This window comes from Bubalus bubalis, chromosome 3 (genome assembly GCF_019923935.1).
Source record: "Bubalus bubalis isolate 160015118507 breed Murrah chromosome 3, NDDB_SH_1, whole genome shotgun sequence".
Lineage (NCBI taxonomy): Eukaryota > Metazoa > Chordata > Mammalia > Artiodactyla > Bovidae > Bubalus > Bubalus bubalis.
In genome coordinates, this window is record NC_059159.1 from 140,630,879 (window position 1) to 140,656,790 (window position 25,912).

At 36.4% G+C, this 25,912-nt stretch overlaps 1 protein-coding gene across 6 annotated transcripts in view; it reads right to left on the reverse strand.

Moving 5' to 3' along the window:
• The window catches only part of AGTPBP1 (ATP/GTP binding carboxypeptidase 1), a 194,384-nt gene that overhangs the window by 141,821 nt on the left and 26,651 nt on the right, over positions 1-25,912 (reverse strand). For 4 of the 6 annotated variants that reach the window (XM_025281964.2, XM_025281965.2, XM_025281962.2 and 1 more), the window contains exons 2-4: positions 21,668-21,732; positions 11,359-11,483; positions 4,714-4,781 (exon numbers count right to left, since the gene is read on the reverse strand). In XM_025281964.2, coding sequence (XP_025137749.1) covers positions 4,714-4,781; positions 11,359-11,483; positions 21,668-21,699 — 225 coding nt within the window. In that variant the 5' untranslated portion in view covers positions 21,700-21,732. Of the gene's footprint in view, positions 1-4,713; positions 4,782-8,744; positions 8,821-11,358; positions 11,486-21,667; positions 21,733-25,912 lie in introns of those variants that run through there. The other 2 variants (XM_025281966.2, XM_025281967.2) reach the window with 2 other exon arrangements.

Below are 25,912 nucleotides of genomic sequence, written 5' to 3' on the forward strand. Positions count from 1 at the left end.
CATACATGACCACTGGAAAAACCACAGCCTTGACTAGATGGACCTTTGTTGGCAAGGTAATGTCTGCTTTTCAATATGCTATCTAGGTTGGTCATAACTTTTCTTCCAAGGAGTAAGCGTCTTTTAATTTCATGGCTGCAGTCACCATCTGCAGTGATTTTGGAGCCCAAAAAAATAAAGTCTGACACTGTTTCCACTGTTTCCCCATTGATTTGCCATGAAGTGATGGGACCACATGCCATGATCTTCGTTTTCTGAAAGTTGAGCTTTAAGCCAACTTTTTCACTCTCCTCTTTCACTTTCATCAAGAGGCTTTTGAGTTCCTCTTCACTTTCTGCCACAAGGGTGGTGTCATCTGCATATCTGAGGTTATTGATATTCCTCCTGGCAATCTTGACTCCCGCTTGTGCTTCTTCCAGCCCAGGGTTTCTCATGATGTACTCTGCATATAAGTTAAATAAACAGGATGACAATATACAGCCTTGACGAACTCCTTTTCCTATTTGGAACAGTCTGTTGTTCCATGTCCAGTTCTAACTGTTGCTTCCTGACTTGCATATAGGTTTCTCAAGAGGCAGCTCCGGTGGTCTGGATTCCCATCTCTTTCAGAATTTTCCACAGTTTATTGTGATCCACACAGTCAAAGGCTTTGGCATAGTCAATAAAACAGAAATAGATGTTTTTCTGGAACTCTCTTGCTTTTTCGATGATCCAGCGGATGTTGGCAATTTGATCTCTGGTTCCTCTGCCCTTTCTAAAACCAGCTTGAACATCTGGAAGTTCACGATTAACGTATTGCTGAAGCCTGGCTTGGAGAATTTTGAGCATTACTTTACTAGCGTCTGAGATGAGTGCAATTGTGCGGTAGTTTGAGCATTCTTTGGCATTGCCTTAGTAAGCATCTTTTAATTTCATGATTGCAGTCACCATCTGCAGTGATTTTGGAGCCCCAAAAAATAAAGTCTGTCACTGTTTCCACTGTTTCTCCATCTATTTGCCATGAAGTGATGGGACTGGATGCCATGATCTTAGTTTTCTGAATGCTGACTTTTAGGCCAACTTTTTCACTCTCCTCTTTCACTTTCATCAAGAGGCTCTTTAGTTCTTCTTCACTTTCTGCCATAAGGGTGGTGTCATCTGCATACCTGAGGTTATTGATATTTCTCCCGGCATCTTGATTCCAGCTTGTGCTTCATTCAGTCCAGCATTTCCCATGACATACTCTGCATATAAGTTAAACAAGCAGGGTGAAAATATACAGCCTTGACGTACTCTTTCCCTATTTGGAACCAGTCTGTTGTTCCATGTCCAGTTCTAACTGTTGCTTCCTGACCTGCATACAGGTTTCTCAACAGGCAGGTCAGGTTGTCTGGCATTCCCATCTCTTAAAGAATTTTCCACAGTTTGTGGTGATCCACACAGTCAAAGGCTTTGGTATAGTCAATAAAGCAGAAATAGATGTTTTTCTGGAACTCCCTTGCTTTTTTGATAATCCGATGGATGATGGCAATTTGATCTCTGTTCCTCTGCCTTTTCTAAAACCAGCTTGAACATCTGGAAGTTCACGGTTCACGTACTGTTGAGGCTGAGCTTGGAGAATTTTGAGCATTACTTTACTAGCGTGAGATGAGTGCAATTGTGTGGTAGTTTGAGCATTCTTTGGCATTGCCTTTCTTTGGGACTGGAATGAAAATTGACCTTTTCCTGTCCTGTAGCCACTGCTGAGTTTTCCAAATTTGCTGGCATATTGAGCGCAGCACTTTCACAGCATCATCTTTTAGGATTTGAAATAGCTCAACTGGAATTCCATCACCTCCACTAGCTTTGTTCGTAATGATGCTTCCTGAGGCCCACTTGATTTTGCATTCCTAAGTGAGTGATCATACCATCGTGATTATCTGGGTCATGAAGATTTTTTTGTACAGTTCTTCTGTGTATTCTTGTCACCTCTTCTTAATATCTTCTGCTTCTGTTAGGTCCATACCATTTTTGTCCTTTATTGAGCCCATCTTTGCATGAAATATTCCCTTGGTATCTCTAATTTTCTTGAAGAGATCTCTAGTCCTTCCCATTCTATTGTTTTCCTCTATTTCTTTGCATTGATCACTGAGGAAAGCTTTCTTATCCTCCTTGCTATTCTTTGGAACTCTTCAAATGGGTATATCTTTCCTTTTTTCCTTTGCTTTCGCTTCTCTTCTTTTCTCAGCTATTTGTAAGGCCTCCTCAGACAGCCATTTTGCTTTTTTGCATTTCTTTTTCTTGGGGATGGTCTTGATCTCTGTCTCCTGTACAATGTCATGAACCTCCATCCATAGTTCATCAGGCACTCTGTGTATCAGATCTAATCCCTTGAATCTATTTCTCACTTCCACTGGATAATTGTAAGGGATTTGAATTAGGCATACCTAAAGGGTCTAGTCAGTGGGTGTTAAAGTCTCCTACTGTTAAGCATTACTGTCTACTTCTTTCATGTCCGTTAGTATTTGCTTTATATTTTTAGGTGCTTATATTGAATGCATATATGTTAATGAACTTAATATCCTCTTTTTGTATTCATCCTATTATTATTATATAACATCCTTCTTTGTCTTTTGTTTTACACTTTTTTTTAAAAGGGTTTTTCAGTCTGATATATGTATTGTTACCCATGCTTTTTTCTGTTTGTTCATGTCTCAATTTATTGAGGTCAACAGAGACGGGAGGTGGTGAATTACAAATGGGAGATATAAGGATAATTATTATGGTTTCCCAAGTGACACCAGCGGCAAGAACCCACTGCCAATGCAGGAGACATAAGAGACAGAGCTTCAATCCCTGGGTTGGGAAGATCCCCTAGAGGAGAAAACGGCAACCCACTCCAGTATTCTTGTGTGGAGAACCCCATGGACAAAGTAACCTGGAGGGGTATGGTCAATGGGGTTGCAAAGAGTCAGACACGACTGAAGCGACTTTACACACACACATGCAAGGACAATTATTATAGAAATGCGAATCAAAACACCGGGGTTCGACCGCACACCTGTTAGAATGGCTATCATCAAAAGAACACAAAAAACAAATTTTCCAAAGGATGTGGAAGAAAAAAACCTTTGTACACTGCTGGTAGGAATGTATGTTGGTGCAGCCACTGTGGAAAATAGTATGAATGTTTCTCGAAACTAAAAACAGAACAAGTGTATGATCCAGCAATTGACTTCTGAGTATGTATCCAAAAAAATAAAAGCAACAAAAACATTTATTTGAAGAGATTTATGAACCCCAATGTTCACAGCAGTACTATTTATAATAGCCAAACTATGGAAGCAACCCAAGTATCCACCAACAGCCAAACAATATTACTCAGCCATAAAAAAAAATAATGAAACTCTACCATTTTCAGTAATGTGGATGAACCTAGAAAATTGTATGCTTAGTGAAATAAATCAGAGAGAAAAACAAATATTATATGCTATCACTTATATGTGGACTCTAAAAAAGAATACAAACAAATGGATAAAGCAAAACTGAAACAGTCTCACAGATACAGAAAACAAACTAGTGGTTACCGATGGGGAAAATGGCATGTTAGGGGTATGGAATTAAGACTCACAAACTATTATGTAAAAAATACAGGCAACAAGAATATATTGTACAGCACAGGGAATTTATAGTCATTATCTTATAATAATTTTAAAGGAGTATAAACTGCAAAAATATTGAATCACTATGCTGTACATCTGAAACTATAAAAAATATAATATTGTAAATTAATTACACTTTAACAAAAAAAACAAAAAACAGGAATTCCCTGGTGGTCCAGTGGTTAGGACTCTGTGCTTTCACTGCCAAGGGCACAGGTTCAATCCCTAGTCAGGGAAATAAGACCCTGTAGGCCACATGGTGTGGTGCATCCAAAACACAGACACAACACACACACACTTTGGCCACCTGATGTGAAGAGCTGACTCACTGGAAAAGACACTGATGCTGGAAGGACAGGTCAGGAGGAGAAGGGGCGACAGAGGATGAGATGGTTGGATGGCATCATCGACTCAACGGACATGAGTTTGAGAAAACTCTGGGAGACAGTGAAGGACAAGGAAGCCTGGTGTGCTGCAGTCCATGGGGTCTCTGAGTCGGACATGACTGAGCAACTGAATAACAACAACTCACTCCCTGATCTTCCCCTCCTCCCCCCACCCCCCCCCACCAGTTCTAATGAGATATAATTTGACATATAACATTGTTTAAGGTGTACAATGTACTTAATCCTTATTCTTAACATTGCACTGAATAAAATATAAAATCTTGATTCTGAGCATGTCCTGCTGATCCACCACAAACTTTTATACTAGCACAGAAATGTAATTAATATCAACAGTTATGCAACCAATGTATGAAGTACACTTAATCATGAATATATAGCAACTAACATAGTAAGTGAGAATTTCCAATTTCAATCTTTTAAGCTAAAGGTTTATTTCCAATTAGTGTTTTATTTTTAATGTTAAGATTTAAAATAGGGTTATCATTACAACCATAGGGAAATAAAGTTAGAGATTTACCTAATATATATCAGAATGCTTATATCCCCATTGTGAATAATCTAAAAAATAAAACAAACTCCCATTCACTGGCTCTTCCACTAGGATAAAAATTCTGTACTTCATTTTTTTTTCCCTCAGTACTAGTTGGTATTAACAGCTACATAATTAAAGCATATCAGTGACCAACCTCTAATGTTGACAGCAGAACCTCCATTCCTGTAGAACCTTTGGCTGTCATTTCTCTCCTTGTTTTTTCTGAAAAGTAGGAGGAAAAAAGAGCTTTCTTCTAAAACATGAAAGAAAAAAAAACTGCATAAAGATTTATCATATAGTTAACATATAATACGGAGAAGGCAATGGCACCCCACTCCGGTACTCTTGCCTGGAAAATCCCATGGATGGAGGAGCCTGGTAGGCTGCAGTCCATGGGGTCGCTAAGAGTCGGACACGACTGAGTGACTTCACTTTCACTTTCACTTTCACTTTAACATATAATAAGATTCAGTTCAGTTCAGTCACTCAGTCATGTCCGACTCTTTGCGACCCCATGAATTGCAGCATGCCAGGCCTCCCTGTCCATCACCAACTCCCGGATTTCACTCAAATTCACATCCATCGAGTCAGTGATGCCATCCAGCCATCTCATCCTCTGTTGTCCCCTTCTCCTCCTGCCCCCAATCCCTCCCAGCATCACAGTCTTTTCCAATGAGTCAACTCTTCGCATGAGGTGGCCAAAGTACTGGAGTTTCAGCTTTAGCATCATTCCTTCCAAAGAACACCCAGGACTGATCTCCTTTAGAAAGAACTGGTTAGATAATGTATAAAACATATAATCAGTGTCTCCACTGGCCCAGTAAACACTCTAAATTGGTTCTTAAATGTTCCTTCCACTGATGTTGCTAGCTCTACTCTGTGTGCACTTCTGGATTTCAGTTTACAAGACCTTCCCTGAATTTCATCACAGCTTCTATCATGGACTAAGTGAATCCCCATCAATACATCTAAAATCTTAAGATCAATATAATAAGACAGGTACCAGAACCAGAGGTGAAATAGGAACAATAAAGGCAAGCCTCTTTATTGTCTTTATGATAAAAACCAGAAAACATTTAATCAAAATTCATGAAAACAGAAGCCCACCACCATTTTGAAGTGGTTTCATTAATGCTATTTTTAAATTCTGACTTCAATTAAAAAAAAAAAACACAACACTGTAAATCAATTGTACCTCAATAAAAAAAAAATTTTTTTTAATTTGCAGCACATAGAAATAAGACTAAGGAAGAACAATTCATGACTCAAATGATCCCTTTCATCACAATAAATAGAAAAAAATCACTATAAATTATTTCTATTGTTTAAAGATTTCTAAATTTCTCCACAATTCTTTTCCTTTAATTAAAAAAGGGGGAAAGGGAGCTTAGAGGCCAATATTTAGGAAAAGAGATAAACTTTAAATGTACTTATATATATTTTAAATAAATTTTAAAGGTTACACTCTTGTAGAGTTAAAATAACACTGATTATACTCCTCATGTGTACAATATATCCTTGTAGCCTAGCTTACATCAAATATTTTGTACCTCTCATTCCCCACCACTATACTGCACCTCCCTCCCCACTAATAATCACTAGTTTGTTCTCTATATCTGTGTATTTGCTTCTTTGTTATATTCCCATTTGTTACACTTTTTAGGTTCCACATTTAAGTGATAGCATACAGTACTTGTCTTTCTCTGTTGGACTTCTTTCTCTTAGAATAATGCCATCAAGTCCACCCATGTTGCTGCAAATGGCAAATATTGTTCTTTTTAGGGCTGAGTAGTATTTTATTTTCAACGTGTGTGTGTGTGTGTGTGTGTGTGTGTGTGTGTGTATCATATCTTCTCATCCATTCATCTGTTGATAGTTAAGTTACTTCCATATATTGGCAACTGTAAATAATGCTGATATGAATACTGGGGTGTAAATATATATCTTCTAAAATTAGTATTTGGGGGTTTTTTGGAATATACTCAGGAGTGGAATTTCTGGATCAAATGATAGTTCTATCGTTAGTTTTTTGAGAAACCTCCATACTGTTTTTCACAGTGGTTGTACCAATTTACATTCCTACCAACAGTGTACAAGGGTTTTTTGTACAAGGGTTTTTTGTACCACTTCCTCACCAACATTTGTTATTTGTTTTCCTTTTATTGACAGCCATTCTGACAGGTGTGAGGTGATATCCCATCGGGGTTTTTATTTGCATTTCCCTGATGGTTGGTGACACTGTACATTTCTAAAAATGTGCCTATATTTCCTAGATTGTCCATTTTATTGCTATATAGTTGTTCACAGTAGTCTCTTGTGATCATTTGTATTTCTGTGGTATCAGCTATAATGTCTTTTTCATTTCTGATTTTATCATTTTGAGCATGATAAAATGCTCTTTTTTTTTAATGTATCTGGCTATAGGCTTATCAATTTTATCTTTTCAAAAAACCAGCTCTTAGTTTCACTGACTTTTCTATTTTTTTTTTGTCTCTATATCATTTATTTCTGCTCTGATCTTTATGATTTCTTTCCTTCTACTAACTCTGGGGTTTTTTGTTCTTTTTTTCCCCCTACTTCCCTTAGGTGTAAGGCTAGGTTGTTTATTTGAGATTTTTGTTTCCTGAGGTCAGCTTGTATCACTATAAACTTGCCTGTGAGAACTGCTTTTACTGCATCCTATGGATTTCAGATTATTATTTTCATTTTAGTTGTTTCCAGGTATTTTATGATTTTCCTTGATTTCTTCAATGATCCATTTCTTGTTTAGTAACATTTGTTTAGCTTCCACAGATTTGCTCTTTGCAGCTTTTTTCCTTATAGTTGCTTTCCAGGCTCATGGTTTTGTGCTTAGAAAAGCACTTGATATGACTTCAATTTTCTTAAATTTCCCCAGGCTTATTTTGTGGCCTAGCATGCAATCTATCCTGGAGAATGTTTCATATGCACTTGTAAAGAATGTGTACTTTGCTGCTTTCAGAGGGAATGTTTTATATATATATATATATATATATATATATATATATATATATGGTTTATTTGGTTTAATGAGTCATTTAAGGCCAGTGTTTTCTTGCTGATTTTCTGTCTGGATGATATGTCCATTGATGTAAGTGGAGTGGGGTGTTAAAGCCTCCTACTACTATTGTATTACTGTCCAGTTCTCCCTTTGTGCCTATTCTCCCTTTATACCTTTAATATTTGCTGCATGTATATAGGTTCTCCTGCATTAGGTGCATATTTATTTACAATTGAATTGACACCTTGATCAACATGTTAAGTCCTTTTCTGTCTTTAAAGTCTACTTTGTCTGATTTATTTTTTATTTGTCTGATTTATTTTATTTTGTCTGATACAAATATTGCTACCCTAGCTTTCTTTAGATTTCCATTTGCATGTAATACTTTTTCCTGCAGAAGAAATGTTTAAAGCTAGCAGAGGCTTAATTTTTGAGGCTTAATGAAAGAAGTTGCCTCTATAACATAAAAGTGCGAAGTAAAGCAGCAAGTGCTGATGTAGCAGCTGCAGTGAGTTGGCTACATGAAACAACTTTCAACATAAACAAAATATACTTATATAGGAGGAAGAAGCTATCCAAGGCTTTCATACCTAGGGAGGAAAAGTCAATGCCTGATTTTAAAGCTTCTCTTATTAGAAACTAATGCCATCTTGTGACTTGAAGATGAAACCAATGTTCATTTACAATTCCAAAAACCCTAGGGCCCTTAAGAATTAAGCTCAATCTTCTCTGCCCGTACTCTATCAATGGAACAATGATGCCTGAATGAGGGTACATGGTCTCCAGCAAGGTTTACTGACTATTTTAAAACCCACTGTTGAGGGTTACTACTCAAAAAAAAAGAAAAGATTTTTTTCAAAATGGGACTGCTCATTGATGATGCACCTTCTCACTCCAGAGGTCTGATGAAGATATACAAGATTAGTGTTGTTTTCATGCCTGCTAACACAACATTCACTCTACAATCCATGGATCAAGGAATAATTTTGCCTTTCAAGTCTTCCTATTTAAGAAATACATTTCATAAGGCTGTAGCTGTCATATGTAGTGATTCCTCTGATAGATCTAGGCAAAGTCAATTAAAAACCTTCTAGAAAGAGTTCACCATTCTAGATGCCATTAAGAACATTTGTGATTCATTAGAAGAGGTCAAAACATCAACATACACAGAAGTTTGGAAGAAGATGATTTCAACCTTCATGGATGACTTTGAGGGGTTCAAGACTTCAGAGGAGGAAGTAACTGCAGATGTGGTAGAAATAGCAAGAGAACTAGAATTAAAAGTGGATCCTGAAGATATGATCTGCAGAATTGCTGCATTCTCATGATAAAATGTTAACAGATGAGGAGCTGTTCTTACAGATAAGCAAAGAAAGTGGTTTCTTGAGATGGAATCTATTCCTGGAACCAAAAACTTCACTTGACTCACCCTATTGTAATGTTTGCTTTAAATCAAACATGCAGCATCTCTGAGGACTCTCTGTACTTACACATATGAGCCATATCATATATCATAAATAATTAATTACTGATAATAGTTGTATAATGTAGTTATACAGTCCCACAGTTTGGCTATATCAAAATTAATTCAACCATTTTCTCATTGTTGGATATTTCAGGTGATTTCTTGAACTCCGATTTTACATACACACTGAAACATCTCCAAACAGTCTTTTTATAATATGACTTTTATTTCACTCAGGTTTCTGAGCGTGAAGTGTTAAATAAAATAGCAAGTGCACTTTAAATCTTAATAACATTGCCAGATTCTTTTCTCCAAAGCCTATAATAATCATTACACCACCTACAGTGTATGAGAATACACTATTTTCCATGCCTTCAACACTACTGGATATTGTCATTCTCTAATTTCTGCCAAAGTAACTAATGAGAAATAACTTCATTGTTTTCATTAGTAATTCCTGACTTCTAATATATGTTTATTGGCTATTTGTATTTCTTCTTCTTTGAGCCATAAATTCCCAATCATTCTCTCTAAAATGGATAGATGACAGGACAATCTTTACTAATTTATACTGTGTCAACTATAAACAGAGTCATTGGATTACATAACCTCAGGGGGCAGTATTCAAGGGCTGGCTCCCCCACTGGTGGGTGGCAGGGTGAGGAAAAGGACAGTGTATGGTAGTTGTAGGACTAGGTGAATTTTTAGTGATGGTGTTGGAGTAGGGGCTTCTAGAATGTGATGGGAAGAATCTGCAGTCACGAGAGCAGTTAAACATAAGTAGTATCTATAGGTTTAAAAAGTTGTCTTCTCTTGGTTTTTGCTGAGGTGCTTTGTTTTGTTTAAGGAGTTATTTCTTACGAGAAGACAGTGAATGTACTAGGTATACCTATCTTTGCACTAATACAGTGACTATCCTTACACATTTACCTTAGTTGACAAGCACAATATTTACAAAGGCTAGAATCCAGTATAGCAACTTTCTGAATTAAAAGATTTTGCTAGAAACAAATGCAAAGATCTCTCCTAGGTTTGGGGATGCTGTCAAATATTCCTTAAATGGGCTACATAGGAATAAGTTACCAAAATAAAATAAGGGCCCATGACCACGAAGATAGGTTAATAAATACCAGCTTCCTGAACACAGTAAATGCTTGCTGAACATCTTACTTCAATTACCTATACCTCTAGAATAATGCAATAATAAAAAACCAGTAAACTAAAATAACTGTGAATTGTCTGGATCTTAATTTTAACAGAATGCTTTCAATGTGTCACTGTCAAATATTAAGGCAGCTGTTGACTTACCCTTATTTAGAAAAAGAAAAATCAAGGTGTCTTTTTCCTTTTTAAATCAAGCACAGATTTTGGAATCCTAAATTTCTTAAATTTAAAAAAATTTAAGAAAATCTTAAAAATCTTAAATTTTTTTTAGCTCCTATTGAGACAATTACATGGGTTTTTATTGGACCTGTACAAATAATGTTATACTGATATATTTACTCATATTATAATTAGACTTGATTTACTAATGTTTTATTTGGGATTTTTCAAATTAATGTTCCTTAGTGAAAAGTTAATACTTTTCTTCTCTTATACTCTGTCAAGGTTTGATACCCTATGGTTCAGTGGTAGAAAATCCACCTGCCAAGCAGGAGATGTAGGTTCAATCCCTGGAGAAGGAAAGAGCAACCCACTCCAATATTCTTGCCTGGGAAATCCCATGGACAGAGGAGCCTGGCGGACTACAGTCCATGGGGTTGCAAAGAGTCAGACACAACTTAACAACAACAACAATAGTACTAGCTTTATAAATTGGATAAATTATGCTTAATTACAGATATCATTTATTGAACACTTTTAACATCATTTTTATATACTTCTCATATAAATTTCATGATAATTACATGATATTTCTTATCTCTATTTCAGAGTCAGTGCAACTAAGTCCCACAGGTTCAAAACTTCCCTAAGGTCACCCAATCACTGAAAGACAGTACTTGCATTTCAAAGCAGGGACAATACTAATAACTAATATAATACCTGACATCTTTTTGTCAACATTCTACAAGCAGTACTGGAATTAGGTGCTGCCTGAAAAATGGGGAAAGGAGGGCAATCATATATGAGTGAAATCATAATCATTTTTAGAAATAACGCTTTGAAAAACAATTTCTTCCATAGTTATTCAGTTTTCAAATTCTTGAATCTATATAGAAAGTTCGAATTTTACATAAAATCATATATTTGTCATTTTTAGCATCTACTTTTAAGCAATTAAGAAAGCATTTCAGAAACAAGAGACGAAAGCTTACCTTGACTCTGAGCCAGATGAAGAATTTTTGATGTGACATATCTGGCAGTATCTGATTCTGTAGATTCAGTATTGATCTTCTCCAGCTGAGCCAGGAGTCCCACAATTCTAGAGTTATTGGTGAGGCTAAAAAGAATATTACTTTAAATTAGGGCACATTCTACATCAATTGTAAATTCAATACTATGAAGATCAGTTGTTAAAAACAAATCAAAATTCTACCCTTCTAAAAACATTAAGCATTTACACATGTCACATATCCTTAATCTGTTTTAGAGCTTAATATTGCAAACATTCAGTTGATTTAAGTGAGAAACATTCTATTTCAAAAAACCACGAAGGTGCATTCAATCCTGCAAAGCAATCTTCCATCACATGCTAAAAGTTCACCTTTCCAGTCCTCCCCCCTCCACCAAGCAGACTTTTTACACATTCTATGCTCTCCTCAGACTCTAACCATCACTTCTACCCAACTCCATTTTTCAGTTAGCACCCTGCTTCACAACTATTATAAAGTCAAAGAAGAAAACACTTATCTTCGCACAACCTTAAACCTCTCTGATTCTCTTCCCACTTTCTTTCTTCTTATTCTCATTCATTATACCTTTGTACCATTTTACAGTACCATTCTAGATATTATCAACAGTAAACAAAACAAACAAAAATTACTGCCCCTCAGAGTGAACATTCTAATGAGACAAGGTAAATACATAAATAACTATATAAATAGTATTAAGGTGGTGGGAAGCACTATGGAGAAAAGCAGGTTGCGAGGATAAAAGGGGCAAGGAGGCAGATGGCTGCAATTTTGGAGAGCGTAGTCAGGAAAAACCTCGAGAGAGCACCATTTAGGGAAAGGCCTGAAAGGAGTAAGATAACGAGTGGTGCAGATACCCACAGAAAGAGCTATCACAATCATCAAATCGCCAAGGCAGGACCATGCCTGCTGTGTTCAGTTAAGAACAGCAGCAGACTTAGAGTTGGGGGTGATGCAGAAGACAGCACCATCATTCAGAGCCTTGTAGGCCACTGTACAGATGTTGACTTTTTTCAACTAAATGAGATGGGAAGTTTTTGAGAAGAGTGATGTGCTCTGACTTGCTTTTAAAAGGCTTCTTTTGCTGGTATATTGAGACACAAAGAACAATGCCTCCACTTGTATGCCTAACCCCGGCCCTTCTTGCATTTCTAGTGTATTTGCTCCTTCCAGTTGATCCTCCTCTGATTCATCATTTAGCTCTCCCATGCAACTGCATCATACCCTTTGGCACACAACACGATCTAGGAGCTCCCACTAATTAGCACCCCACTTCTCAGCTATTCCTTGAAGATGTCTGTACTTGTCCTACCACATACTGCTCACTTTTTCAAAGTTTAGTGTCTAACACTGTGAGGTCTCCCCAAAACCTCCTGCAGTCACAGCTTTTCTTTTCATACTCACCGCTGTCCAAGTCAGCTCCTCTGTCTACACTTTCCTCTTTGGGCTTTAATGGCTCCACACACACCTGAGTTTCATCCTATGGCCACTTCTTCTAGATCTCCTCTCATGGCTCCTCCTCCCACAAATCTCTAGATGCTGAAGACCCCCCAGAGCTCTATACTCAGCCCTCTTCTCCTCACTCTCCCTACTCTATTGCCCCAAGCAACCTTATGCAACCCCACAGCTGCAAAATCAATACACTGCCCAGCTCCTACATTTAATTCCAGCCTCAATCCTACTCCTCTTCGATTGTAACTTTCCCAAACTCACATAAACCATCAGTTGCTCAGGACAAAAATCCAGATTCCCTTTCCCACACTCAACTCATTATCAGCTCTATCTCTAAACATCTCAAATCCATCCACTTCTCTCCATATATAATCATTATTTGGAAAACAAAGATCTACTATCATGACCTTGACAGCTTCCCCTACTTAAAAAATTTCATGAAAAAATCAGTGGTGATATTAATAAATATAATTTTTAGAAACTGTGTAATAAAGTGTGTCAATATTCAGATATCTGCATAATTTACATGCAGAGTACATCATGCAAAATGCCAGGCTAGATGAATCACAAGTTTGAATGAAGACTACTGGGAGAAATATCAACAACCTCAGATGTGCAGATGATACCATTCTAATGGCAGAAAGTGAAGAGGAACTGAAGAGTATCCTGATGAGAGTGAAAGAGGAGAGTGAAAAAGCTGGCTTGAAACTCAACATTCAAAAAACTAAGACCATGGCATCCAGTTCCATTACTTCATGGCAAATAGAAGGGGAAAAGTAGAAGTGGTGATAGATTTTATTGGGTTCCAAAATCACTGCAGATGGTGACTGCAGCCATGAAATTAAAAGATGCCTGCTCCGTGAAAGGAAAGCTATGACAAAACTAGATAGTGTATTAAATAGCAAAGACATCACTTTGCCAACAAAGGTCCATATAGTCAAAGCTCCTCATGTACTGACGTGAAAGCTGGACCATTAAGAAGGCTGCGCACTGAAGAATTGATGCCTTCAAATTATGGTGCTGGAGAAGGCTCTTGAGAATCCCTTGGACTGCAAGGAGATCATAGCAATTAATCCTAAAGGAAATCAACCCTGAATAGTCATTGGAAAGACTGATGCTGAAGCTAAAGCTCCAATACTTTGGCCACCTGATATGAAGAGCCAACTCACTGGAAAAGACCCTGATGCTGGGAAAGACAAAGGCAAAAGGAGAAGAGGGCGGCAGAGGATGTCCACTGACCACTGACTCAATGTACACGAGTTTGAGCAAACTCCGGAAGACAGTGAAGGACAGGGAAGCCTGGCGTGCTGCAGTCCATGGGGTCACAGAGTTGGACATGACTGAGCACAACAACATATATAATATGTATACTAATATATGACACACTGAACTCAGAAGCAAACAAGAGAATCCAGCTGTCTTCTGTTAAGCCAGACATTGAAGAAATGTGCAAAAATTTAATAAAACATTCCACTTTATGGATTTCCCTGGCAGTCCAGTAGTTAAAGACACCAGGATTCCAAGCCTGGGACATGGATTCAATCCTTAGTAGGGAAACTAAGACCCCACATGCTGTGTAGCATGACCAAAAAATTAAAATTAAAAAAATTGGAAAAAAAAAGTATTTTAAATGCCACCTTCTAACTATTTTGAAAACTTATTTTAGTAAAAATATTATTACACACAATAATAATACTGTTATAATTAGATTACTATTTTTTAATGAAATAATTTCTCAATTTTAATTTATAATATGGTAGTATTACTATATTACATATAATTATATTGCTATATCATAATATAAATGGCAATATTGATATTATATATACAATATGGTAAATATCAATACATCAAGTAACCTACATCAACAAAAGCTTTTTGGAGTCTCCATTAATTTAAGACCACAAGGGGGTTCTTAGCCAAAGTTTGAGAACTCTTGTTCCAAACTTCTCTTGTACATTTTGTGCTCTGATCTAGAATCAACCCTTTCTCCAAAAAGCCCCGGGTTTTTTTGGTAAGAAATGGTATTAAGACACCAGAGTCTGAACACTAGAGAGGAAATACATCTTTAAAAACAATTCTGTAACTTAGATGTAAGGGAAATTTGCATTATGGAAATCGGAATTCTGAAATTTAATAATTAGGGGGTTTTTTGTTTGTTTTCTCCAATAATATTTCTCTTTAAGGTCATCTGTTAGCATTTTTCAGTAGGTAGAACATCTACTATTAAAAATATCCAAAAACATACGAAACACACTGATCATAACACGTCTTCTGTTCCATTCCAAAGTGAGAGTTTTTTTTTCAGTAACTCTTAAATTTTTAAATTAAATTACACTGCTACCAAATAAAACAGCTTGCAATTAAGTGATTCTAAGAATCATACTCTTACAAATTACAGATGTATGCATGAATTTTTTGAAGGAAGGCAAACAAATGGAAATTAAGAACAACGTAATAAGCAAGCTGATGTTCCTATTTTTTACTTTTCTCACTGACAGAATAAAAACTGAACAAAATATTTCAAGCCACCTCCAACTCAGATCTAAAAATGTAAGACGGTTGACACTAATGTTGAGAGAACTGTAGGGTGAACACTAGAGGGCAGTTCTACCTATTGAATGATTTTTTCTCTTGGTTTAATAGGACTCTGTGACCCCATGGACTGTAGCCCACCAGGCTCTTCTGTCCACAGGATTTTCCAGACAAGAGTACTGGATTGAGTTGCCATTTCCTTCTCCAGGGAATCTTCCTGACCCAGGGATTGAACCTGCATCTCCTCTTAGCAGGCAGATTCTTTACCACTGAGTCAATGATTTTTAGAGTTTGGCAAATCCAAGCGTAAAGGAGAAAAAACAAACAAGCTATACAGCTATTTAATGAACAATTTAAGCTACAATTTTTCAGCAAAGCAGAAAACTGTTAAATAAAAAGACTCAGATAAGAACTAATCTTCCCTCCCTTGCCCTATTTTGAGGTGAATCAAAATGAGACCAAAATCAACCTCGGGAGGTTACATTTATAACTGATAACGTTAATTACTTGAATAGTTAGAACATTAGGGAATTGAAAACATGACTTCTGTGGAGTATATCAAGTCAAGTTAACTTTCCAATGTATATTTTAAAGACACTATCACAAATATTTGTTTCACTGTAGTGGTCTCCTACTGCTTTTGATTCTCTGAGTTTACAGACAGTCTTACAGCTATTTTCTTAAAAATATAAATTTTTTATATGTTACAAAAATCGCAATGGTATATACATCCTGCAACAAATAATTTCCCAAGCAACTGCAAGAGCTAAAGAAACTATCTTCACATTGCAAATAAATTTTATTTACCGTCTCATAATAAAATGTAAATTGCATACAGGTAACAAACATGTCTTCATAAATAAGCTATAAACATCTGACAGCAAAAAATTCATTAAAATATACCAAAGTTTTAAACTTAATCAGTAGTCTTAGTAAATAAGACTTAATTTCAAACAATATGGTATTATTTCCAAAATATGTACATTATCTTTCAGAAATGGTTGTTCCTTATTTCTAACTCTTTAATTTTTATTTATTTTTACTACTTTTGCTTTAATCACGTTTTTATTGTTTCCAAATACTGAACACAAAAGTTTATTTTTCTTTTTTGTTGAGCAAAGGACAATGAAAAATGAAAATTTCACTATCATTCCTTTGTAGAAATAGTTAAATAGTTAACTATGTAAGTTTAGAAAATGATATTCTTCTAACTGGAAGAGAACTATTTCTCTAGCTACTTCTTATATAATAATTAAATGCCGTAAGGCACAGGCATTAAGCTAGACATCCTGATCAACAGAACAAAACTGAGTATAACAGATCTACACTTTTACAAATAACTGACTTTTGATACAGGTACAAAGGAAACTCAGTGGAGAAAGGATAGTCTTTCTAAAAATGGTGCTGAACAATCAGATATCCAAATGCCAAAAAAAAATGTTCTATCCACACCTCACACCATATAAAAATTAACCCAAATAGGAGCACAGACCTAAATGTAAAATCTAAAACAATAAAAAACTGGAAGAAACGTAAGAGAAAATATTGATAATATGGGTTATGCAAATATTTCTTAGATATAACTCTAAAAGCATAACCCATAAAATAACAAATAAACAAATGAAAATCACCTAAATTTAAAACTTCTGATCTTAGAAGATACTACATAGGAATTTCCCTGGTGGTCCAGCAGTTAACAATCCACCTTGCAATGCAGGAGACTCAGGATTGAACCCTGGACCAGGAATTAAGAACCCACATGCCTTGGAGCAACTGAGCCCCGCGTCACAACTAGAGAGTCATGTGACACAATGTGACACAAGGAAAGATCCTGCATGATGCAACTAAGACCTGACGCAGCCAATAAATAAATAAATATTAAAGAGAGAGAAACTGAGAGAGAGAGACGACAACACACAGAATGGGAGAAAATATGAAGGAAAAAAGTGCAACTGAAAGAAAATGCTTGCAATTCAAGTCTCTGATAAACAACTTGAATCCATAATATTAAAAAAAAAAACCCTAAAACCCAATTATTAAAACACTAAAATTTCAAAAATTGGAAGATTTGCAAAGAGACATCACCAAATAAGCTATGCTAAAAGATAATGCACCAAATAACTCATGAATTGATGTTCAACATCATCAGCCATTAGGGAAATGCAAATTAAAATCACAATGAGATATCAATATACCCCTACTAGACAGCTACAATTTTAAAAGAATGATCGTAAGAATTTAAAAAGAATGACCATAACAAGTGTTGGTAAGAATACAGAAGAACTAGACTTTTCACACACTGTTGGAGAGACTATAAGATGGTATTAATGTCTTTGTAAAACAGATCATTGTTAAGTTTCCTAAAAAGAAACACAGACCTACCATATACTTCAGCCATTCCATTTATAGGTAGTTACTGAGCATGATAAATATGTTCATTATTTTCACTGAGATAATGATTTAACCATTATACATAAGCCAAACTTATCAAACTATGTTTAGCTTTTTATAAGATGATTATATCTCAATAAAGCTATTTAAAAATTCATAGGTGACCTTAACACGTACTGTTGGTATAGTGGATAAGGCAGGAACTAAACAAGAGTGATTGGAGAGTGTGAAATGAGATGCAGATTGCATTTATAGGCTATTTAAAACTTTTTGGCTCTTGAGGAAATCAGATAAATTGTGTATTAACAGAACTGTACTGTACTGTGCTTGAGCTACCAGGGAAGCCCAATAACAGAACACTGCAGTCTAAACATGGGAAAGCCCAGACTGATTTAAATGATATGGAATGGAGGAATTAAAGATTCAATAGAGTAAAATACTAATGATTAAAAGACCAAGAAAAGAGACACATCCTTTGTAGCAAAAAGTAACAAGAGGGTAAGCAAAGGATAGAATCAAATTAAGGGGAACGAGCAAATTTTGCACAAGAAATATGAGGACAATAAATTGTATTATCTCTAAGATTAGGTCAACTTCTGAGAATATGTACATATACATCTGACAATTTCAAATGTTTGAAAAGTATAAAACAGTCATTCCAAAATTTAGAACCAGAGTAGCTAATATTGCCGGGCTCAGTTCAGGCTGATTATCAATAATCATTTTAGTAATATCTTCTAAGTTAATTCATCCTCCAATATCACTCAGTCACTCAGTAAAGGTCTATCCAGGAAAAAGACTTTGTCAGGTATGTGTGATGAAAAAACACAAAGTGAGGTAAAAACATTTCAGGTATTCTCAGGACTGGAATGATGAACAATGGATCCTACACTGGGCAAGACAGGGGCTTCCCTGATAGCTCAGTTGGCAAAGAATCCACCTGCAATGCAGGAGATCCTGGTTTGATTCCTGGGTTGGGAAGATCCCCTGGAGAAGGGAACAGCTACCAACTTGAGTATTCTGGCCTGGAGAATTCCATGGACTGTATAGTCCATGGAGTTGCAAAGAATTGGACACGACTGAGCGACTTTCACTTCACAAGAGAGGAAGTGATGATGAGTCAATAGATCAGAGCTCTGAATAAGGCAGAACTCTTGCAGTACAGACACTTGAACAAGAAAGCTAGAAAGATAAAACTCTATGGATCTCCATATAAATTGTGAAATTATTTGTTCTAGCTCCGTGAAAAATACTGTTGGTAGCTTGATAGGGATTGCATTGAATCTATAAATTGCTTTGAGTAGTATACTCATTTTCACTATATTGATTCTTCCAATCCATGAACATGGTATATTTCTCCATCTATTAGTGTCCTCTTTGATTTCTTTCACCAGTGTTCTATAGTTTTCTATGTATAGGTCTTTAGTTTCTTTAGGTAGATATATTCCTAAGTATTTTATTCTTTTCGTTGCAATGGTGAATGGAATTGTTTCATTAATTTCTCTTTCTATTTTCTCATTATTAGTGTATAGGAATTACAAAAACCTCGAATAGCCAAAGCAAGCTTGAGAAAGAAGAATGGAACTGGAGGAATCAACCTGCCTGACTTCAGGCTCTACTACAAAGCCACAGTTATCAAGACAGTATGGTACTGGCACAAAGACAGAAATATAGATCAATGGAACAAAATAGAAAGCCCAGAGATAAATCCACACACCTATGGACACCTTATCTTTGACAAAGGAGGCAAGAATATACAATGGATTAAAGACAATCTCTTAACAACTGGTGCTGGGAAAACTGGTCAACCACTTGTAAAAGAATGAAACTAGAACACTTTCTAACACCATACACAAAAATAAACTCAAAATGGATTAAAGATCTAAACATAAGACCAGAAACTATAAAACTCCTAGAGGAGAACATAGGTAAAACACTCTCTGACATAAATCACAGCAGGATCCTCTATGACCCACCTCCCAGAATATTGGAAATAAAAACAATAAACAAATGGGATCTAATTAAAATTAAAAGCTTCTGCACCACAAAGGAAACTATAGGCAAGGTGAAAAGACAGCCTTCAGAATGGGAGAAAATAATAGCAAATGAAGCAACTGACAAACAACTAATCTCAAAAATATACAAGCAACTCCTGCAGCTCAATTCCAGAAAAATAAATGACCCAATCAAAAAATGGGCCAAAGAACTAAACAGACATTTCTACAAAGAAGACATATAGATGGCTAACAAACATATGAAAAGATGCTCAACATCACTCATAATCAGAGAAATGCAAATCAAAACCACAATGAAGTATCATTTCACACCAGTCAGAATGGCTGTGATCCAAAAGTCTACAAGCAATAAATGCTGGAGAGGATGTGGAGAAAAGGGAACACTCTTACACTGTTGGTGGGAATACAAACTAGTACAGCCACTATGGAGAACAGGGTGGAGATTCCTTAAAAAACTGGAAATAGAACTGCCTTATGATCCAGCAATCCCACTGCTGGGCATACACACCGAGGAAACCAGAATTGAAAGAGACACGTGTACCCCAATGTTCATTGCAGCACTGTTTATAATAGCCAAGACATGGAAGCAACCTAGATGTCCATCAGCAGATGAATGGATAAGAAAGCTGTGGTACATATACACAATGGAATATTACTCAGCCATTAAAAACAATACATTTGAATCAGTTCTAATGAGGTGGATGAAACTGGAGCCTATATTATACAGAGTGAAGTAAGCCAGAAAGAACAACATCAATACGGTATACTAACGCATATATATGGAATTTAGAAAGATGGTAACGACAACCCTGCATGCAAGACAGCAAAAGAGACACAGATGTATAGAACAGTCTTTTGGACTCTGTGGGAGAGGGAGAGGGTGGGATGATCTGGGAGAATGGCATTGAAACATGTATAATATCATATATGAAACGAATAGCCAGTCCAGGTTCGATGCATGATACTGGATGCTTGGGGCTGATGCACTGGGATGACCCAGAGGGATGGTATGGGGAGGGAGGAGGGAGGGGGGTTCAGGATGGGAAACACATATACACCTGTGGTGGATTCATGTGGATGTATGGCAAAAACAATACAATATTGTAAAGTAATTAACCTCCAATTAAAATAAATAAATTTATATTAAAAAAAAATTCTATGGATCTCAAAATTTAACACTTCAGTATATACTGATTAAACCACTATACTGCATTTGTTCAGGTGTTCTCATCAGGTTATAAGCCTCATGTAGAAAGAGAATAGGGCTCATTTTACATCTTTAGAACGTGCTCAACACTTTTTCTGCAAAGCACTGCATTAAGTGTACGTTTCTTTTCTACTCTCCCAGATTCAGCACTGAGTTAGGTACATAAACATGTTTAATAGATACTTCATAGTTGAGAAAAAATCTAAAGGGGGCAAAAAATAAACTAAAAAGAGCATCCATAGAAGCCTTTAAAGATAGAAAATATATAATAAATTTTCTATGGAAACTGATGTGCTTTGATCAAGTCTTACGTAAGGAAAGAAATTCAGTAGCCATACAATATACAAAATGTTATGTTCTAGTAAAATTCTGTTTATGTACACTGAAATTTGAATTTCATATGATCACATTTTTATTTTTATTCCCAACCATTTAGAAATGTAAAAACCACTCAGGCTACACGGAAACAGGCAGTAGGTCAGATTCGGCCCATGTGTCAAGTTTGCTGACTCCTGCTTTAAATGAAAAGTTAAACAGTAATAAACATTAACAAAATAACATAAATATATGATGCTGCATTTAAACAAATATATTTTAAAGTAAAAAGTTTTATACAATCACTTCACGTATTATGTCTATAATTTATACATGCTGGTATTTAAACTTACAATACCTTTTCTCTGGTATCACTTTTAACTTGCTCATCTTGAATTACTTCATTTCACCATTGCAGATAATCTAAAAAGAAAAAATACTGATATTAAACACACAATTTTGTTTTCTATATATTAGATGTCATAAAAGTCATAAAACTGTAGTTTTATTATGGGCAACACAAGGTAAGACTGGAAACCACGGGAGAATGTTTGAGTTTTACACACTTCTGGCAGGTCACTTCAAAGTACAAGGTGTGCCTATTAAACCACTTAAAATCAGTCAGTAAAAGGTCATCAAAAATCCAAGTGCTACAAAAGTGTAAAAACATAATTTATACTATAGAGCCAAGATTTCTTTTGAGACAATTCAAATTATCCTTCCTGTTCTAATACTACACCTTAAAATAGTCAAACCAATCCTATGATTAGTGTATTGTCCACCATTCACACAGCAGTCAAATACTGGTAAATATGTATGATTATTTCTGTATGAAAACATTTTAATTAACAACAAATTGTTTAGACAGAGCAAAATCTTCTCAAAAATCTCTCATCTCATTTAATATATTTATGCATATTTTCCTTCAACCAACAGAGGTTTCATCTTTGGAATTTACATATTATATATTTTTTTTATTTTATTTTTAAACCTCAAACACTGTATTAGTTTTGCTAAACATCAAAACGAATCCGCCACCAGTATACATGTGCTCCCCATCCTGAACCCTCCTCCCTCCTCCCTCCCCACACCATCCCTTATATATTTTAAAACCTTACATCTTTTTTAATATAAGGGATCTAACATAGGAGTCGGTTACACAGATATTGCAAGGCTGGCAGGCTATAGAGGAAGCCTAGGGAGGCTCAAGATAAACAACTGCAGAAGCAGCTACCACCCTGGGTTAGGAGGGCAAGAAGGAAAAGAGATTTAAAAGAAAAGAGATTTAAAACGCTAAATCTCCATTCACAATTTTTATAATTTTTCAGATTTATTTTACAGCTAGTCACCCAAAAAAAAAAAAAAAAGCCCTGGATATCTTTTAATTTTACATATCAATGCTTATTACTGAAGCAGAATTTTGTGGCACTTTTAAACAAGAAGTTTAAAAACTATTGTCAATTCAACAAGTTACATCCTTATCCCATGTTTAGTAATGCTATATTTAAAGGAAAACAAACATGCCCAAAAAAAGAGACTTCAAATTGCTTAATAGATTTAGAAGATATAGATATTCTGGGTGTTTTACTACAGTAACAAAGAACTTCTCCTTTAACTAAACATGACTTTTTTTCCTTTTTTTTAAACTCAATTATAATAGAGGAAACATATTTAGGACCATCTACAAAAATTACATAGGCTGTTTTTAAAGTAGATAAGAAATTTTTAAGTGCTAACTACTCCTTCTTTTAACTGACTTTTTTAATGCCCACAAAGTCAAAAGTAACTTTTTCTGATTTCCAAATTAATTAAGAATCATTATACATCCAAAGGTGGGGGGAATCTTACATGTTTTCAAAAGCACCATTGTTGCCATAAACAGAATTAAGCTACTTGGTTAAGTAGTATGACTTTCTCTAAAACTACATTAACAGCAAGCCCATCTCAGAAGGTGAAGGGCCTTGTTTCGCCTGTCTGGGATGCCCAGGGTAAAGGGGGCAATAATGCTGGCACAGGCAAGCATACTGAAGCAGGATGAGGACCTCACAGGGTTCCGGGCACCAGCCATCACCTCCAGCTCTGCTCAGAGGGCTGCTGTGAGAGACAGACTGTTAAAGAGGTTGCAGAACATAAAGCCAAACTACATGTCTAAGCTTCCTGAGAGAACCTTCGGTTGATGGCACTGGATGGGCCCCCCTGAGGACACGGAAGGATGTTGTTTGGGGATTAAACTCTGTTTACCGATCCTCTGAATTCTGATGCTCCCCTGAATATTGAAACTGCAGAATAAAACATCATTTGTGGGACAAGGAGGACTTGGGCAATAAAGTTGAAGACCACATGAAGATTTATAACAGATGACAGGAGAAGGCTGCAGGCCCACAGACTGTGTTATAAGTCTGTCTCCAACTTAAATCAAAAGGAAGCCCTCCTCCCTAGTCCTCAAGCTTCCTCTTTGCCCCTCTGAGTCATCCAAGTTCGTGACCATGTTATCCTGAGCAAGAACCTCTTCACAACTGCTCATTGTAGATGGAGCGTTCCACATATATACAGTAAAAAAAAAAAAAAAAAAAAAAGTGTCTGAAGTTCCAAAGAGTTGCCTCCTTAACCTTAACATATTTCCTTTTCTGAAACTGTACTAAATACACAGCTGCTGAGATTTCTGAGAAGTTGTAATGAACTCAGAATTGAGGCTAGAGCTTGCTTCTCACCCTTTTCCCAAACAAAATTAGTTCCTGCACAAATGACACTAATGACATGCTTAGCACAGCTCATAGACTGGTGATAAGAAATCCATTAGATTGTGATCAGATGTAAATTCTCAGCCCTTTGCTAGATGTCTTGAAGCTTCCGAGAATGCACAGTCATTCACTATAAATCTCTACTGAAAAGGGTATTTTATTTAATGTAAGTCTATCTGGAACAGATTTGTAATTTGTACATTTAATGCTTCAATCACTTTTTTCTATTCTCAGTTAGTTTGTATTTTCATTGTATAGGGATGTTAAGAAGGATGTTAAGTCAAGGAACTATTGAAGAGAAACACAAAAAGGGATATGAAAGAAGGGGGAAAAGTGCACTTCACTGAGCAAATATGTCCTTTACGGCCACTTTTTCTCACTGAATCCTGAGGCCAAAGTGCTTCAGAGAAAAGGAAAAGCCTTCTTTTTGCTGTGAAAGTTTGTGTTCATTACAGTATGGTATAATAGAAAGAGCAGGAAGCTAGAAGCAGAAATGTTGCATCTCATGAAGTCTGTGGCTTTGCCAACCAGGTGTGACAAAGCAAGACGCTGAGACCTTATGCAAGAGAGGCTGTAAAGTCCAAGATCAAGGTGCAGGCAATTACGGTGTCTGGTGAGAACTGGGTATGTGGTTCATTGACCCCCATCTTCTCACTGTACTGTGGTGGGGGAAGGGCCAGGGGAGATCTCTTGGGTGTCTCTTCCTCCATGAGAAGATGGGGGGTCCCGTGTTCCCTCTCAGTTTCTCCCAATGGTTACATGACATTTCATGCTAACTGTAGCATAGTGTCAAAGCCAGGAATCTGACATGCATACAACATGTGTTTCTAGTTCTACGTCATTTTATTACATGTGTAATTTATTTAAGGAGAAGGCAATGGCAAACTACCACATTTTGTTATATTTTTACAATATTAGAAAGCATGGATTTCTATTACTTGAATAACTTTAAAAAGATAATGAAAATCGCTGTAATCTCAAAATTCATTCATTTAACATTAATGGCTACACAGCTTCAACTGTGTATGGCCAAAGAAAGTACTTCCAAGGAGATCATTTAATATAACTGATCACACCTTCTTCTTATATATACTTTATTATATAGCCGTAGTTTGTTTTCTGCCTACTCACTACCATTCTTTCTTAAATTTCCTTTACTAGAATGCCCTAGGGCTCAGTCCTTGGTCTTTTCAACTCCACTCTTTGCTGGTGATCTCATCCAGTCTCATGACTACTCAATATCTCCACTTGGCTCTCTAATAATATCACAAACTTAACATATCCAAAACTAATCTCCTGACTTTCCTTTCCCTTCCCAATGTGCTCTAACCTCAGCTTTCCTCAACTGCACTTAAGAGACAATTCTCTCTCTGCAATTGCTCAGTCTAAAACCTTAGTGTCCTTCTTGACTCCTGTTTTATACCCCACATCCAACCCCTCAGGAATTCTTGACAATTCTACTCTCAAAATATATCCAGACTCCAATCACTTCTTCACATCTATCAATACTACCAAGGTGGGCCACTGCCCCTATTCATCCCTCTTCTATGTGTGGCACCTGCAGTCTATTTTCAACACAACACCTGACTGATCCTTTTAAAAGCCTGGAGAAAAGGGGGGGGGGGGGGGGGCGGGGAATGTAGATAAATCTTGTCATCACTCTGTTCAAAGCCCAATGGGTGCTGCACAAATATTTAAATGACATTAGAGGCCCTAAAGGAATGCCCCAGCCCTGCTCTGTAACTTGCCTACAACTCCTCTTCCTCACACTGCTCTGGACACACTGGCTGGGCCTCCATGCTTCCCACCAGCACGCCAGGCTCACTATCACCTTACTGTCTTTGCCCAAGCTGTTTCCTTTG